The 18,379-nt window shown below is 38.7% G+C and overlaps 2 protein-coding genes and 1 pseudogene across 2 annotated transcripts in view; 2 read left to right on the top strand and 1 right to left on the bottom strand.

The window, feature by feature from the left end:
* Positions 1–17,356, bottom strand: part of Epsti1 (epithelial stromal interaction 1) — a 111,148-nt gene extending 93,792 nt beyond the window's left edge. The window contains exon 1 of the mRNA XM_004844244.3: positions 17,187–17,356. Coding sequence (XP_004844301.2) covers positions 17,187–17,356 — 170 coding nt within the window. The remainder of the gene's footprint in view (positions 1–17,186) is intronic.
* On the top strand, positions 4,245–11,358 carry LOC110349001 (RNA-binding protein 28 pseudogene; annotated as a pseudogene).
* Positions 17,357–17,450: 94 nt separating the features above from the next.
* Positions 17,451–18,379, top strand: part of Dnajc15 (DnaJ heat shock protein family (Hsp40) member C15) — a 119,149-nt gene continuing 118,220 nt past the window's right edge. The window contains exon 1 of the mRNA XM_087197316.1: positions 17,451–17,609. The gene's annotated coding sequence lies outside the window, so the exon portion shown is untranslated. The remainder of the gene's footprint in view (positions 17,610–18,379) is intronic.

Consider the following 18,379-nt stretch of genomic DNA (forward strand, 5'->3'; position numbering starts at 1 on the left):
ATCTAGAATTACCTTCCTCCACATTTTATCTTTAAAAATGTTAAACAAAATTAAAATAGTAAAATGAAGACCCATATACTGTCCACTTGTATTTGCTAATGTTGATGTTTCGTACAATTTGTTTTTTCTCACTCCTTTCTTTCTTGGAACCATATGAAAGGAAGCTGTATGGTGATGGTGCATCACCTTTAATATTTCAGCATGGATCCACAAGGTACAAAGAAATTTTCCTACTTTTACATAAGAACACTACCACATCCAAGGAATTTAATATTAATACAACTTCACCTAATTATATTCAAATTTCCAAATTGCTGTACTTTTAACTTTTAATAGTCTTCCCCACTTCCATCTCAGCTTGTATCCAACATGTCTCTGTAGACTCTAAGATAGCTTTCTGGACTGTTTTCCTCTCCTGACTGAAATTTTTGAATTGTTTTATAGAATGTCTTGCCATCTGCATTTAAGAAAGGGATATTTCCTCATTATTAGATTAGGTTAAGCATTTTTACCAAAAGTACCACATAGGAGACATTATCCAGGATTCCACTGGGAGGACAAGAGTTGTTTCCCTGTACAATAATAAAGCAATATGAAAACCAGTATCTGCCTATGTGCTAGATAGCAATCACATTTTAAAATAAAATTAGAAAGAGAATGTATTTTCCTCTACCTGTCACTTTCCCTTGACAGTATAAATCAAAGGATGTAATATCTCTAAGACTTTCTGCTAGGCATGAAGAATCCGAGAGAGTACCCTACCCTTAATAAAGATTCTTTTATATAAAACTCTTTGAAGTGTTTTTTGGGGGGGTTGTTTTGTTACAGTTATTGGGAATTGAACTCTGGACTTTCACACTGAGCTACCTCCCCAGCCCCTTTATTTTTTGAGACAAGGTCTCACTAAGTCACTAAGATGCTCACGGCAGGCTTAAGTTTGTGATCCTCTTGCCTCAGCCTCCTGGAGTGCTGTGATTGCTAGGTGCACACCACCACACCAAGCTTGAAGTGCTTGTTTCAAGGGTCAAAATTACAGGGGATTTTTATATTCTGTACATTATTTTTGTAATATTTCAGTTTTTATAACAAGCAGATAGGACTTTACTTTTACAATCTGGAAAAATACTGCAAACATTTAAAATGAATATTTCTTAAAATAGGGCTCAAATTTTCTCTTAAAATTAGGTATCAGGGGATTTCTGTTCTTACTAGTATCATAGCAAAACAAACATCTGGCAATATGAGCCTTTGAATTTTACCAATGGTAAACATCTTCAGTTTCTGTACAGTACTTTAATGGATTGCCTTTTTAGTTTTCATATTGGGGGTTGGGGAATTTAAAACATTATAGAACAAAGGAGACATGATCAGCTGATTCTCTGACATAGTACAGACCTTTCAAAAGCACTCCTCTCTTTGATTAGTTTTGTCTCTTAAGCTTTTGTTTCAGATTCAAATACATTCTGAATAGATGCAATTAACCTTAACAATATGTATAACCTTACAGCACTCTACTGACTTTGAAGTAAGTAACCTTACTGTGTAATTGAACTGTTTCATTTTTTCTCATTTCTGCTATGCTTTCACTGATTATTATAGGTATTATGTGTTTTCAAGCTTTCATCATCCTGTTGATTTATTGTTTCACTATTTCAGCTGTCAAAGACTTTGAAAAATGTCCATTCATTTTTGATGATACTGTATTTGAGCAAAAATGATTGCTCCCCAAGACTTGGCAGACTGCAAATGCACACCCTACTGAGGAGCAGAATCTAATACAGACAAGTTGGAAATTCATTCTAAACAGGACCATAATTTCTTCTCTCCTGCATAAACAGGAAGGGAAATTTGATTTAATCAAACTTAAATATCTTTTCTTTCCATCTACTCTAACAATCTCTCCTGCCATGCATAGAACTGTACTTTTCAAACTGTAGGTGGTAACCCACTAGTGGGTTATGAAATCAATTCAATGGATTTATTTTTAATGAACAGGAATAGAAAATACAAGAGTGTAGCACATGCATTAAGGATGAGACATGTTTTGTGGAATTTCTTTTCAGTTATTTATACTGTCATATATAGTCATACATGTACTAGGGTCATGGTATCAAATAAATTGTTCACTGTAGGCTATGGTCAAGTCTGAAAACTCACTGGAAGTAACTATATAGTTGCTCAGAAACAGTGAAAATGGGAGAAGTGCTCTAATAGGAGGCCACCAAACTATCATTTGCGAAAAGCACCAGAGAAGAAAAGATCCCCACCAAAATGTGGCTCTTGCAAACTACTTTCCTATCCGAATCATTTTTAAGTCGTGATGGGGCTCAGGATACACTACCCTAAAATATGGCACCCTGGCACTACAGAAAATAGTGGAGGCAGAAAAGAGTTCTCTGACCTTCCATTAAAGTAGGTCATATGACCTTCATTTCAGAGCCATCCTCTCTGTAACCATAGAAAAGGAATGAAGTTACAGAGACATACAGAAGAATCTGAACAAATGGGCCTTGCTGAGTTTCTTCAGTGTATTATTCAGTTTTCTTATTGCTAATACAAAATACCTCACATTTACAACTTGAAGAGGTTTAATTTGGCTCATAGTTTCACATCATTCAGTCCTACAAGGGAATGATGGACCAATATTGTTTAGTTTTTGGTGGCCAGGAAGAGTGCAGAGAGAAAGGGGCTAAGGACCATATACAGTACCCGGGGTCACGCTTTATGCCCCACCCACACACCCACCCAGACATGTGCTTTATGAGCCCCCTAGGTGGATCTTAAGCCAATCAAGCTGACAATCCAGTGTGACTGTCACATCCAGTTTATCACCACTAGACTATACTCCTTCCTTTTGACCAATCATACTGTCCACCCTTCATCAAACCTAAGGATACAATGAAGATTTCTCTGTTTCCTTGGGTTTTTATTCCTAAAGCCTCTCATGTCACACAAAACTTACACGACATAAATTTGCATGCTTATCTTTTATTAACCATTTTTGTTATGGGGATGATGAATCTATGTATAGGTGAGGAAAGCAATCTTTTCTCCCCTACAGCTACAAATATACAAACAGTAATGTGACATTTACTAACACTCTTGGTCTACAGAATTTCTCTTTTCTGATGTGAATCTGAAACAGTTGATAGACATTAGCTTGCTGCAGAATCACTCCCTTTTCTGAGGCCATAGCAGACAGGATCCAAGCTTTGGTGAATAGACTCATGCTTGCATGCTGTTCCAAGATTGGGAAAATTCATGAGAACCTGGAAAGTAATTTAAGCTTCCAAGACTCAGTCTTCCAATCTGTAAAGTGGCAAAGAGATTATTTTGAAGATGAAAATAGTTCACATGATGTGCTTAACAAAGTCCAGCACATAATTAAGCATTTGAGACATGAAAAGTACTGACTGTTATTTTGGTTTTTATTTTATTTTTTCAGGCATATTCAGTTTAACTATTCCAGGTCACAACTAATTTACCTTATGCTACCACAGTATTTCAATGCTTCATTACATTGTACCATAAAAAAGTCAAATAGGCAGAGCTCCATTGATTAGTTTGATATTAGAATCTGGTAAGAGTTGAACCACTTACCCATTGAACCATATCATTATCATTAAGAGTTAAATATTATCTGTTACTTTACAAAATTTCTGAATGTTTATGAGCTTTCTCCAGGGACTGAGTTAAAAAGTCCCCCAATGAGTAACCATCTATATTGAGCCATCAGGAAGATTACTCATTAGAATCAGTTCTTTTCTTCTGATGTATTATTTCATAACCCTACAAGGAACTTCAGCATTATCCAGTTCTCCATCTCTAGGAAGGAGTAATAAGCCTGGCACTTTCATGCCATTTAGCATCTATAGGCAAAAGCTTATTTCCTCTTAATCATACAGAGAGAGGAAATTGAAATCAGAATGCTGCAGTGAGGAAGAAATACTGGAAGCAGTTCTTATAAGCTCTAATAACTTTGTAAAAACGTGTACATACTTAAGAATATTTCATGTAGCCAGTCTGGATGTAACTAAAGTGAATCAAGAATGACTTAAGTTCTGTCACTAGCTATGGCGGCACATCCCTGTAATCCTAGCAGAGTGGGGGGCTGAGGCAGGAGGATTGCAAGTTCAAGAACAGTCAATAACTTACTAACTTAGCAAGACCTTGTCTCCAATTTTAGAAATGTAGAGTCACATATGTCAGCCTCATAGCCTCAACCACCTCAGTTTCCCAGTCTCATGGCTGGCCTGACCCTGTTTGGGAGCCACCTCCCACTGTCAGCCTACAACGAGCATCAAGAAGAGCTGCCCAGTTAGGGAGTAAGGCATGTGGCGGCTTTGGCTATGTCACTTTCTCCATGCTGGAAGAAGTTCAGAGGGCCCTCAAGATTACTACCTTTGAAGCTTATAAGATCAGCATCACTGTTGCCAAGAAACAACTGAGGAACAAGTGCAAGGAAAAGAGGAAAAATGAAAATTCAGAGTCTCCAAAGAAGGAGCTGAAGACTAAGAAAGCCAAAATGGCAGATAAGAAAGCCAGATTGGTACCTGAGCTTCAAGATGGAAAGGTTTGTGGTTTTGCTTTTGTTCAATTCAAAACTCTCCTAGAAAAAGGAAAAGCTCACAAAGGCACGAACATTAAAGACATAAAAGGGTGGACTGTGGCCATGGATTGGACTTTGGCAAAGGATAAGCTCAATGATACACAGTCTGTTTCTGCCCCAGGTGAGATGTGCTTGGAACCTAAACATCAGGAGTCAGTTAAAAAGAATGGCAGAGTGGAAGAGGAAGATGCTGCTGCTGCTGAGGTTGATTGGGATGATGATGGTGAAGATGAAGAGGAGAACAATAAAAGGTGATCAAGCACATCAGGAGAGCAGCCCCTTATAGAAAGCAGGGAGTGCTCGCCTCACCCTGCCCTGCACCCCTGCAGGCCGCACATCAAAGATCCATTTGCCAAGACCTGGACACCTGGGGTAGTTCCTCAGGCGTGAACCCCCAGACCTGCCTGGGCTCTGCGCCCCCAGCAATTTGGTGAGGAAACATGGCCGCCCTGACCAAGGTCGTGGTGGTGGCAGAGGCCACCACAGTTGGTCGCGGGGTAGTGACAAGGGCAAGCTTCGGGGACCAGTGTGGGAGTGGCGCAGCCCTGCAACAGAATGATAGCTGTTCTTAGTACTTTAGGTGGAATTCATCCTTTTCAACTTCAAAACTGGAAGCAGAAAGTCAGTCGAACCAAGAAAGCAGAATTCATACATACAGCAGAAAAATTTTAAAATCAAGTTGTATTATAGAGAAAGATAAACACAATCATTTCTACAACCAAGAAAATGACTTCAGAATTGAGCATAGTATGCTGGAAGAATTGGAAAATAAATTGATTAACAGCAGGAAAATGGAAAGAGTACAAATCCAGCAACAATTAGCCAAAATACATAAAAATGTAAAGAAACTTCAGCACGAGTTAAAAGATGTGAAGCCTATACCTGATTTTGTTGAAAAGTTCAGAGAAATGATGGAAGAAATTGAAAATGCAATTGACACTTTTAAAGAACAAAGACTGATATTCGATGAGCTTATTAAAGAAGAGAAAATAACAAATAATGAATGGAGTGCCATATCAAGAAAAACTGACACATGGGCTTTGGGTAATTTGGAAACAGAGAAAGCATTCAGAGCAATCTCAAGTAAAGTTCCTGTACACAAAATGACACCAAATACTCTTCCAGAAGCAATGGCAGATTTTGAAAAATTCCTGCAGCAAACAGGAGGGCGACAGGGGGCTGGGATAATTATGACTACCAGAACTTTGTAAAATAAAAATAAACATGATAGAAGTTCTAGAACACCTCCCATGAAGAACACAGGATGAAGTTCAACAGCATGAGAAATGTTATCAGAAATTTCTGGCTCTAGAAGAAAGAAAAACATCTATTCAGAATTGGAAAACTAAAAAGCAGCAAAAAAAGCAAGAAATTTTCAAGTTAAAAGAGAAGGCAAACAATATTCCTGTGCTTTTTCATAATAAACTAGAAGGTAATCAAAACCAAAAAGAGGAAGAAAGAAACAAAAGTTGGGCAGTTGAAGCTTGGAAAAAACAGAAGTATACAACTGTCAATGAAATATGGTTCTAAATTAAAAGAAGAGGAAGTGAAAGAGAAAAGCAGTAGAAAGAGTGCTAACACCAGCTTAAACTAAAATTACTATTAGAAAGTTACACCCAGCAGAAGAAAGAACAAGCAGAATTTTTGAGGCTTGAAAAAGAGATAAGAGAAAAGGCAGAAAAAAGGAAAACTGTTGCTGATGAAATGTCCAGGTTTCAAGAAAGAGATGTACATAAAAAAAATTCTAGATAGGCAAGCAAAGGAAGAGGAAAAGGCAAAAAACAACTAAGACTAGCAAAATTAAAGGAAAAGATTGAAAATAATGTTAATAGAGATCCTTCTAGGCTTTACAAACCTATCAAAGGTTGGGAAGAACAAACCAAAAACATAGGACCAACAGTCTCTGGACCACTTCTATATATCCCACATGGGGCTATTCCAACCTGGAGACAGGGAATATTATTAGCATATTCAGTAATACCAGGATAATGTGACTTACCATATTCTTTGAATATCACTAGCCTAGTCAGATCGCTTATTGTGCTGTATGTAAATTGAAAGGTACTGTAAGTTTCATTCTGGATCATTAATGGTTCTTGTTTCTACTAAAAGGATGCTTAGGGTATGTATATGTTGGCCTATTACTGATATAAAAGTTATTTATATAAATTTATGTTACAAACATCCATCTAAATACACAAAACATTTCAAACATACTTTGTTTTTGTCATGGCATAGCAAAATAAATTGAGGGAGTCATACAGAGGCATTTTTAAACCAAAATTTTGTAACTTTTGTACCTTGGAAGTAAATTAGCTTAAATGACAAAAATATGTCTTTTAAGAGATATGAAAGGTGTCCAGTAGAAGGCATCCAGGCCGCTGTACTGCCCCCTGCCCCAGCACAGAGGAGGTGAGCCATGTGGGCGTCAGCAGTAGCAGCAGCACCACCACCACCACCACCACAGCACCACCACTACCACCACCACCACCATCACCACCACCACCACCACCACCACCTCCCCCTTGAAATGAGAAGACAGGTAAACCAGACTTCCAGATCACCTAAAGTAACCCCAAAGGGAAATGAGATGGAACAATCTGATACTCAATCACTGGGACTCCCTGAACTGGCAACAAAAGAGGATCTGGAAAAAATGAAATCAGAAATAATCTCTCAGGTAACAGCAGAGATTGTGCCCATAGTGCAAGACACGATTAATAAATCTAGAGAGGACACAGATTTAAAAAAAAAATAGAGGAGCTGAGGAACATGATGGAATCCCCACAAATTAGGATCCATAAAACAGATACAAATAGATATCCAGGAGATTAAAAATGCCATTGAAAGTCTATGCAGCAGAATGAGCCAATGTGAGGACAGAACTTCAGATATAGAAGATAAGATTACAATTAGTGACCAGGAAAAGAAAAATTGCTTCAAAATTGTAAGGGACCACAAGAAATCAATCCAGCAGCTGCTAGACCATGCAAAGAAGAATAACATAAGAATGATTGGAGTCAATGAAGAAACAGGAGAGAGTGCAGATGACATAAAAAAAACTGTTCACAGAAGTGATGGCAGAAAACTTCCCAAGCAGGGAAGAGAACTTGACATACAGATAAGTGAGGCATATAGGACTCCAACTAGCCGTGATCAAAAAAATCTACACATAGGCATATAATAGTTAATAGAAACCCAACAGAAGAACAAAATTCTACAAGCAGTGTGAGAAAAGAAACAAATCACATACAAAGGAAAGCCCATCAGAATTACAGCAGACTTCTCAATGCAAACCCTCAAGGCAAGAAGAGCTTGGAGTGATGTATTTCAAGCCCTCAAGGAAAACAGCCTCCAATCCAGATTGATGTACCCTGCAAAACTATCTTTCAAAATTGATGGAGAAATAAGATACTTTCATGACAAAGAGTACCTTAGGAACTTCATGAATACTAAACCAGCACTTCAAAAAATTTTAGACAATATCCTAGGAAAAGACAATGAGGATCACAACCCCAGGAATCCCAGCAAAAATAATCTGTCGGGTGCGACAAGAAATTAAATGCAAAGAGGGAGAATCCAACAAAAAAGAAAAAGTCATGACAATGATAAGTCAGTATCTAGTTACTATACTGATTAGTATTTTTCTGACTAATGTCGCACACCTTTCCTTGTGCTGTACTAGCTAATCATCTCCTTGTGTCTACTTTTTAATTGGGTTGTCTATTAATGAGCTGTAAGAGTTCTTTGTATATTCTGGTCATAGGTTATATGTATTATAAATATGGTCTAAGGAGTACTTTTCATTTTCTTAACAATGTCATTTAAAGTTCTGAAGTTTGATGGACTCTCATTTATCAATCTTTTCTTTTATACATCATGTTTTTTGTATCCTAGGAAATTCTTGCCTACCCTAAATTCATGAACAATTTCCCTTATAATTTCTTCTTAAAGTTTTATAGTTTTAATCTTTCATATTTAGGTCCATAGATCCTTTGAAGTTATTTTTATGTATGGAAATAAAGGGTTGAGGTTAATTTTTTACATACATCCATTTGCTGAAAATACTATCTTTTCCTCTACTCTTGAGTTTATGTTCTATAAAATATTAATGTTAAATAATCTTTCAAAACTCAGTGGACCATATATGTGTGGTTCTATTTCTAGATTCTCTGTTTTATTCCAATGATCCATATGTCTTTCCTCACACCAACACTGCCTTGATTACTGTAGCTTTAGAGGAAGTCTTAAAATTAGGTAATAAATGTCTTCCAACACTGTTTTCTTTTTTCTTTTCCTTTTACTTTTCTAGGTCCTTTGTACACCTTTTAAATTTCAATATCCAATTTTTCATTTATAGCAAGTATACACAGACCTGAATTTTTATATATACCTTGTGTTTTCTAATCCTGCTAAATTCAAATACAAGTTCTAGGGGCTCCTAGAGATTTCTTAGAATTTTTCTCTGTAGATGATCATTTCATGTACATATAAAGACTTTACTTCTACCTTGTCAATCCTATGCTAATTGTTTCTTTTTATTGTCAGACTATTTTGGTTTGGGCCTATGTTTCAAAGTTTAATGGACAGATGAAGAGTATGCATATCTGCCCTTGTTCCCCACCTTAGGGAGAAAGCATTCTATCTTTTCCATTCATATAAGGCATTTTTGCTGGAAGTATGGAGTACATGTCTTATCTGTTGAGAAGTTTCTGTTCTACTTCTAGTCTCCTGATAGCTTTTACCATGAACAGCTGTAGAATTTAGTCCAATACTTTTTCTGCAACTACTGACAGGATCATATGGCTTTTTCCTTTCCTCTGTTAAAATGATGACTTATGGGGGTGGCTCTTCCAATGCTGAACCAACACTGCCATCCCTATAATAAAACCACTTTCTACATACTGCCAGATCTGACTTCTAATAGTTTGTTTTGTTAAACAAATTTTTATCTATGTTCATAGTTTTTTCTTCTATTATCTTTATCCAGTTTTAGGATTAGCACAATGTTGATTTCCTAAAATGAGGGGAGACATGTTCCTTCTTTTTTCTGCTTTAAATGTTTGATATAATTCATCAGTTAAAATGTATATGAGCCTGTTGTTGTCATATAGGTAGGTTTTCAAGCTAGGAATATACTTTCTTTAATAGGTGCTATTCAAATTTTATATTTCCTCCAGAGTTAGTTTCATTAATTTGTCTTCCAAGGTATTTCTTAGAAGTTGTCAAGTTTATTTCAAGAAAGATTTTTGTAATATGCTTTCTATATCCTTTTAAATTCTGTAAAATCTATGGTAATGTCCTCTAAATTTTGATATTGTAATTAAAAAATGTATAATTGATATTGTGTAATAGAAATAAAAGTTCTAAAAGAGTAGCTGAAGTGGAAGGGGTAGGGGAAAGGAAAAAAGGGAAAAGAAAAAATATGAGAAAAGGAAAAAAATGGAAACAAAATCTTTGCAAATAGGGAAGGTGGGGGCGTGAAGGGAGGGCAGGGGAAGGGGAAAAAAATAAGAACCAAGATACTCATGTAATGGTACAAGATCCCAATGATGAATGTAACTGTATTTTATACCTAAAATGTACCAATAAACTTAATGGGGAAAAAAAGTGTTTTGAAATAATTTAGTACTTTTTCTAAGTTCAACAAATAGGTAGTTTGTCAGTTATTCCTTTTTTGTGTAATAAATATTTTATATTTGAAGCATGAAAAAAAAAAAAGCAGGGATCAAAACCATTCAGAAGAGGACAGTGACCTGGAGGAAAGAGGTAGCACTGGTGGTGACAAGGGACAGCTAGTACCACTGAAGGAAAATAGGATGAAGATATACAAGTCTCAAAGAACAAGAGGAAATTACCTTCTGATGTGAATGAAAGGAAAACTCAAACCTGTCCTTTGGCTCAGAGGAGGAAGAACTTGGGGGTTTCCTCCAGCAGTTTGGATATATGTCCACACTGTTGTGTCTCTGGACCCAGAACACTCTAAAGGTTGTGCATTTGCCCAGTTCATGACTCAAGAACCCATTCAGAAATGCCTCACAGCTGCTTCTCCGGAGACCGAGGGTGATGGACTTAAAGTAGATGACTGACAGCTCGAGGTTACCTTGGCCATGACCCATGCTGAGGCTGCAAAACTTCAGACAATGAAGGTAAGGAAGCTAACAAGAACCTGGAACTTCTATCTGGCCCAAGAAGGCTTGATTCATGCTGGAATGAATTGCTGTGAGTGTGAGTGCTGCTGGTATGGCCAAACAAGAACAGTCTGAGCTACTGAAGCATCAGCAACTCAAGGACCAGAATATCTTTGCCTCCCAGTACAGGTTGTGCCTGCACAATCTCCCAAAGGCTATGGATGACAAACAGCTCAGGAAGATACTGCTGAATGCACTAGAAGGGAGAAGGGGATGTGCATCAGGGAGCGTAGAGTGACATGAGGAAAATAAGGGTCAGACTCTTGTCTACATCTTTGCAGAGTTCCAGGAGCATAAGCATACCCTAGGAGCCCTCTGCCATATCAACAATCCAGAAATCTTTTGGCCTCAGAAGAGACCAATAGTGGAGTTTTCTTTGGAAGATCAAAGAAAACATAAAGTGAAGGAATTGAGGATCAGTGCAGCCTGCAGAAACTGAGATTAAAGCCTGCAGCCAGTGAGCCTCAAAAGTAGCAGAAAAGGGAAAGGAAAAAAAAGGGAGCAGAAAGAGGCTGGAAAAGAGAAGCAACAGAAGACAGTTTAAAACTACAGACATGATCAAAGCAAGCTCCCTCCACCCAGGCGGCCCTGCCCCAGTTCAGAAGGGGAAGGTGGGCTCCACCTCAAGGACAGGGTTCCATACCATGGCCAAAGTAGAGCATATGGAGCTGCCCAGGGGAAAGAAGAGAATAAAGGTCCTGGTGCTCCCTTCTCACTGAGGCTATGAGACAATTAGGTTATGAGACAAAGGCAAAGTGAAGTCCTTCCTTCCCAAGAAGCCAAAGCCCCAGATAAAGCAGTGGAAATCAGAGAAATAGCAATTACCTTTCAAGCAGCTACCTACGAAAAAATCTAAGAGAAGTAAGACAGAAACCACTTCAACTAGCTGGTTAAACAATATAATCAGAAATTTTGGGGGACCTTCTAAAGGTGCACCTCTTGCAAAGAGGAGCAACTCGTTTGATAGTTGATCAGTTGGCAGACTGGGTACACAGCTGGCTGCATACTTCCTGGTGAAGCTGAGAACCCTAGTCTACCTCCTGTACCTTTCACTGAGGGAAAGAAGATTCCAGGGGGCAGCTCCTCTGTTGGAGGGCCCTTGGGCTGTGCACTTCTGAACTTTGGTCTCTCCTGTAATGTGTGGTTACTCATGAAGAAATACCCCCAAAACATCATGATGCTTCTTGCATATTATCCAGATTATTGTGTAAAGTTGTGTCTATGATTATTACCCACTTTTTCATTCTGATTCTCAAATGGAAACAATTGTAAAAAAGTATTCTAGAGTACTGAATTTTTAAGAGGTATATTTTGTTAGGCATTCTCTAAATGAGACATTCTGTAGCTTTTTGAATAACAGATTGTGTCTCATTTCCAATATATGTAAATTCATTATTTTTAAAAATATAAATGTAAAAGGGCTGAAGATGTAGCTCACTGCAAAGGCCCTGGGTTCAATCCTCATCACTGAGAAGAAAAAAAGTTCTTTGGCCGAAGATACCATACTTCAAAATTTCAGAATATACATATACTAAAGTCATATTTAAAAATTGATTAAAATTTAATAACTATATTGTCATACCTCACATTATATTTCATCTTATACAAAATGCTTTGCAAAACTCCAGCGCAATTACCAGGCATCATGGAACATGCTTGTAATCTCAGCATTTGGGAAGCTGAGACAGGAGACCATAGTAAGTTTGAGGTCTGCCTGGGCTACAGAGTGAGTTCAAGGTCAGCCTGAACTATATACAGAGCGAGACTCTGTCTCAACAACACCAAAAATAAAATAAAATAAAATAAAATAAAATAATCACTACACTTTTTAAAAGGAAAAATGGAGAGAAATTGGGGGTTGACCATCAATAAGTGCTCTACTAATCTGTCCATTATTCTCTCTTCCCTTATCTCCCTTAAGAGTTTGGGAATGAGGGGAAGAAAAAGTGTCATAGGAGTTATTTCCTTCCCCTGAGCAAAATAAAGTGGTGAGAAGTACTGAAGTTGCATTTAAGGAATTAGGGGATGTCCCCTGGGTCCCAAAGGAAGAAATAAGAATGAGTGGGTTTCTGGACTATGCATGGGGAGTATGACAAAGATGAGATGTCCTAGGAGGAGTGCCTGTGAATGACAAAGGAAAGGGAGCAGGAGTTGGCAAGAACATCTCAAGAACAAGAGGAGGTCTGATACCTAGGAAAGAACAGAAGGAAGGAGGAGGGAGTAGGAAATCTCCAACTGCTACACACTTTTCAGAAAATCTTGGATGGGTTGATGGGGCATCTTCTGGCAAAAGGTGCCCAAAAGAGGAGTCCCAAATGAGCTGGAAACAGGGTGGCACTACTATCTGGAATGCTCAGACACTGGCTGGGAAGAGTGTAGCATAAGCAGGCCCTGCAGCAAAGGGTATGACAGATGCAAAAGGTGGCAGCTGGGGCTGTTAGCTGACCATGCTCCTCAGAGTAAGTTCTTTTTTTGGAGATCAAAGTGACAGTTTCTTTGGCTGCCACAGAGCCATTTAAAGTTCTATTAAAAAATAAATATTTGGTCATTGTCTCTGGCCTGTCACAGTAAGATATCTTTTGTATGTTAATGATTTCTCATGGTGAGGGTCCCTAGAAAGCTTAAGATGGGGTCTGGTTACCAAGAAAACCAACTATGTGATTAAAAGTTTAAAACTTTCAGTTCCACCTTAATTTTTATTTAGGAGAGCGGAACTAGAGTTCAATCACCAATGGCCAATGATAATGAGGCTCTATAAAACCTCTTGAACCACCACAGGTGGTGAACAGGTCAAGCACAGCAGCTCTCTGCACATTGCCCCTCACTTTGCCCTACAATTCTTATCCTGTGTATCTCTTCTACTTGTCTGTTCCCCAACTGCATCCTTTATCATAAAAACTAACTGTAAGGATAGAGGTTTCTGTGAGCTCTGTGATTTGTTCTAGTGAATTATCAAATTTAGGGGAGGGAAGAAGTGGGAAACCCCCAAATTTATAGTCTTCTGAGTGGATTGCAGTGGGTGGGGAGCCCATCTGTAGTGGATTCTGAAGTCTGGATTGGGAGCAGTCTTGTGGGACTGAGCTTTAATTTGAGAGGTCTGAATTAACTCTTGGTAGTGTCAGAATTGGATGGAAGTATAGGACAATTGATCCCAGTGCCACATAGTTGGTGTTGAAATGACATATATAGCATCAGAAACACGTGTACATTTTCCTTGTTCATTTCCATACATCTTCTCATTTTCCTGTAGGTAATAGCTCAAACATCATTTCTTAGAAAAGGTTTTCTGGCTTTCCTTTAGAGTACACATAAAGATTTACTGTGTAATTACTGCATCCATTAGTCAGTAAGCTCAGTAAGCTTCTTCTTTGAATAGTTATTTGCTCCTATGTTTTAAATTAATTATCCACAGCTAGGGATCTTCTCTTACAGGGGTGGGAAGACTGAGTTAGTGTGTATAATACACTATTATGCAGTGAACACTATACAACTATTTGCTATTATTGCTCATCTTTGAGTCTCTACACTACTCCACATAAAGTAGGCCACAAATGTGTTAAGGCAAACTGAATTTGTATATAAATTATGTTAAAGCTAACTGTATAGTAAAATTCTACATTATGGGTTCATTTTCATATCTTTTTATTTCCTTCAAAAAGCATCAAACTGAAAGCCTGCATCATGTATGGTTTTAGACAAGTATCTGAAAGAAATGAACCTTATACTGTATTACTACATAAGCCAGAGCCTATCATCCACAATTGGATAAAACCAAGTTAAAAACTATGCCATTATATTATAGCTATCTTGATGGGATGTTAGTAAAAGATATTTATAAACAAGTAAAATATTAAATGGGAAGGTAAAGGATTGCCTTGGACTATAAATACGGATAAGCTTTTTTTCTCTTTAAATCTGTAACAAAGATAAGATAAAATCACCAGGTAAAAATAACTGGAAAATCCAATGTGAATTACTAAATACTAGAACCATCAAGAACTCAGCTTTGTCTGACAGCGTGAGAGTTCCTCAGGATCACTGATTTAAAGATACTGCCAAAGATTTTTACTAGCATATTTTGGTTATAGGTGAGTAGGTGTTTTAAATCAGTGTGTTTTTTCAAGGCTCAAACACACAATTTAAGGGTGACAGCATAATATTTGGTCAATAAAAGTTTGTTAAATAAAGTCAAGGCTATCAGCTTTCAACATTTACTGGATATTTACTTTGAGGTTGGTATTATCTTAAGTAATAGTGAAACTGAGACATAAAGTGGCTGTGTATCTCATTCAGATAGCAAAGACAGAAACAGCAAATTCAGAACTTGAACCTAAGTTCACTTATCAAAGCCCATGCTCCTAATCCCCACACTGGGGCTGCCCAAATGAATTAGCAGAGGGAAGCACACAAAACAAGGTTAAATCGCAATGCTTTAATACATAAATAAGTTTATGCTGTGAATAAACAAATGAAGCTTCGATATTAAAGCATGTAACTTTATCTTCCCTTTCTTTTTAATTTCCCATCAGAAAATGCTCCTAATTTCTCTCTCCAAAATAGTCTTAATTTTTTGCTGTTGATTTTAATGAGAGGTTGTCACTCAACCATTCTCCTTGCTTTCCCACTTCCATTAAATGAAACAAGTAAAAAGGTAACTGTAAGTGGAGATATAAGGAGAATTCAGAGTAGTCCAGAGCAAGATCTTGGGTGTAAAGCACATAAAATGTAATGTATCATATAATCCTCTGTTTATTGCAACTGATTCATATGAAAAAAGAAAAAAATCTGATAAATAACTAAAAAGTGAATTCTAGGAAGTTCTCTACTGGTTATTTGCAAACCTTAAAATACTCTGCAATGAGGTTTTCAGGATACTGAGGTACAGATAACTAATCAGAAAACTACCTGCCCCCTCCTTTGTGTGTGTTTGTGTGTATGGTTCTGGACATTGAACCAGGGCTTTGCCACTGAGCTATGCCCCCAGATCTTTTTTAATATATGTATTTTTAAATTTTGAGACAGAGTCTACATGAATAAGCTGCCGTGGCTAGGCTTGAACTTGTGATCCTTCTACTCAGCATCCCAGAGTGCTGAGAATACAGGTGTGTACCACCATGCCCTACTAACCATTGCCCCTGTCTGAGCAATTGGTCCAGCAAGATTCTGGAGTAATTATAATCAAATAAGAAAACAGAGAGATGCAACTGGCAATGCTTACCAGATGATGCAAGCATACATATAATTTGTTATATCTGAATGGATGCTTTTAAATACAAAAGTCACATAAATGATTTTATCATTAACCACTTGTGGACAGGAGACTATGTCCATGACCTCTGTTATTAAATGCTGCAGTTTCTAGATACATTAGATACACGTAGGCTACTTGAGCTTCTATTGTGGCAAAATGCCAATTTTTCTGAGGCGAGAAATGCAGCATTTGCTATTGGATTTCCAAATCATCCACCCTATCTAACAGTAAGTGTAAACAGAATAATACTAAGGGCTTGATACTTTCAAAAGTGGAAGGATGAAAGAAACTCTACTGTTTGTTGGTCATAGGTTATATACTGTTTCTTAGCAACCAGCATTTGTCTTTCCTGTGACAAAGAAGTCACTGAAAAGAGGGAAACTGGACAACTCCAATACACCAACAGCATTTCAAAGGCAGTAAGGAATGTCTATACAAACCATAGTGTTGAATGAAAGCAGCTCATTCCTTGGGTGGAAAGAGCACCTCATGGACACTGCATAATAGAGGTGTCCAGGATACCAACTGCAGTCCCTGAAGCAAAGACCAAGAGTAAATGCCACCTACCTGTTCCCGCTTAAGGCACATTTCAACCCTGAGCTGCTTAGTCCCCCCTCTCTCGGCCCCACTCCTCTGGTCCCAAGAGGCCAGTTTACTGGAAGTCTGGATGGGATATAAGCTTGCTCCTCAAGGTAACATCTGGATTCTCTCTTTACCCCATATCACATTCCTTCTTGCCCCTGCCTTGGTGTCTAATGTGGTAATTCTACTTAAGACTCCAATTTTTTAAAACAATAATGAAAACCTTATGTTCATTCTATAGTTGGATTATAAATTCTGGAGATTCCTGGAAAATTAGTAAGAAGCCCAGGCGGTTTGTATGCATGCCCATCTTTCAATCCTGCAACCAGGGAGGAGAATCAGTAATGTCTTTGAAAGGAATGGGACCTTGGATATTTAGTACAGAACCCCAAACTGACAGGTTCAAGGTATGGATGATTTGTTTAGGCAAATATTTCATTCTCTCAAAAACCTGCTGTTGGGCGCCTGCGGTTTCAAACTCCAAACACCAAGTAGATGCCTGCATGTTTGGGGAAGGGGTCCCAACCCCCAGGACAGGTTGTTAAACACTCACCTCCTCCGGTGGGGGGCCCGCAGGCTCGCCCGCGCAGGGCCCTGGGGGGCTGCCTCCAAACCCTGTCTCTGACTTCGCAGCGAGCCCAGTTCCCCGCCCCGCGCACCCGGGTTCCGGGGAGCCTGAGAGGGGCCCGGCTGGGAGCCCACAACTGTACTGCGGGTGTACATGGTCAAGACCCAGCAGGTCCCAGGACGCTTCGCGAGTCTCGAGGGGAGATTCTAAAGAGCAGCGGCAGCGGTTTTAACAGCTGAGTTTCGATTTCTCCCTAGCAAATTGTGCCCGCCCCCAGAGAACTTCCCGTCCTGAATCCCAAGATTCTGACGCTCTCTGACCTTACCGCAGGTTAACAGCGCTGCCGGCTCCCACCAGCCGGCTGGGAGGTGGAGCTACCTCCAGCTGCCTCGCCCAGCCCAGCCACAGGTGAGTTGGTGTAAGGCCTCACGACCACCCTCAGGGATGTTAAGGGTAATTATGATCAACTACAGTTGTCCTGTGAACGAGAAGTCGCAAATGACTAGAATCCTAAACATACTTAAGGAACTGTTTAAGATATCCTTAATTTGAAGTTACCATTGGATGTTTGAGGCCTTGAGGAATATTGCTTAAGGTGCCAGAGATTCGGTCAGTAATTTAAATCAACTAAATAAAATATTGCCCTTTATTAGTAATGACTGGCTGCTTGAGTGCTGCAATGCAGAGGAAATGGAAAGTGAAATCAAAAGAAAAAAGAAACACAAAGCTGAAGAAGCAAGCTGAGGACTAGGTAGAGCTGATTCTCTAGGTAGTTTTGCTAAGTAACTGGTCATTCAAAAATATCCACATTTTTAAAATGTTCCCGGATGATTTTGATGTGTGGGGAGCTGCTATCTGTATAAAGATGCAAAGCTTTTCCTGTATTCTAGGAAACAAGTAAACAAATGGTAACCCCACCATGGGGTAAATATGACAGGTTGCCCATAGGCTAGCTGCTAGTGGTATACAGAGAACTAGGGATTGGCCCTCTGACTGATTCAGAGGAAAGGGGACATTTGAGAATGAGCCCCAAAGACATGGAAGTTCATCAGGAAGAGGGAGACACTATGGCGGGGACTTGTGGCTTACAAGGACTCGTTGTATACCTAATTTAAAATCCTGTGATTGAAGCTTGCCAGCCCCAATCAAACAGCCACTTAGGAGGAGTACTGTCTTGC

This window comes from Heterocephalus glaber, unplaced genomic scaffold (assembly GCF_053883595.1).
Source record: "Heterocephalus glaber isolate CG9 unplaced genomic scaffold, H.glaber_assembly_v1.0 deba00001666, whole genome shotgun sequence".
Taxonomy (NCBI): domain Eukaryota; kingdom Metazoa; phylum Chordata; class Mammalia; order Rodentia; family Bathyergidae; genus Heterocephalus; species Heterocephalus glaber.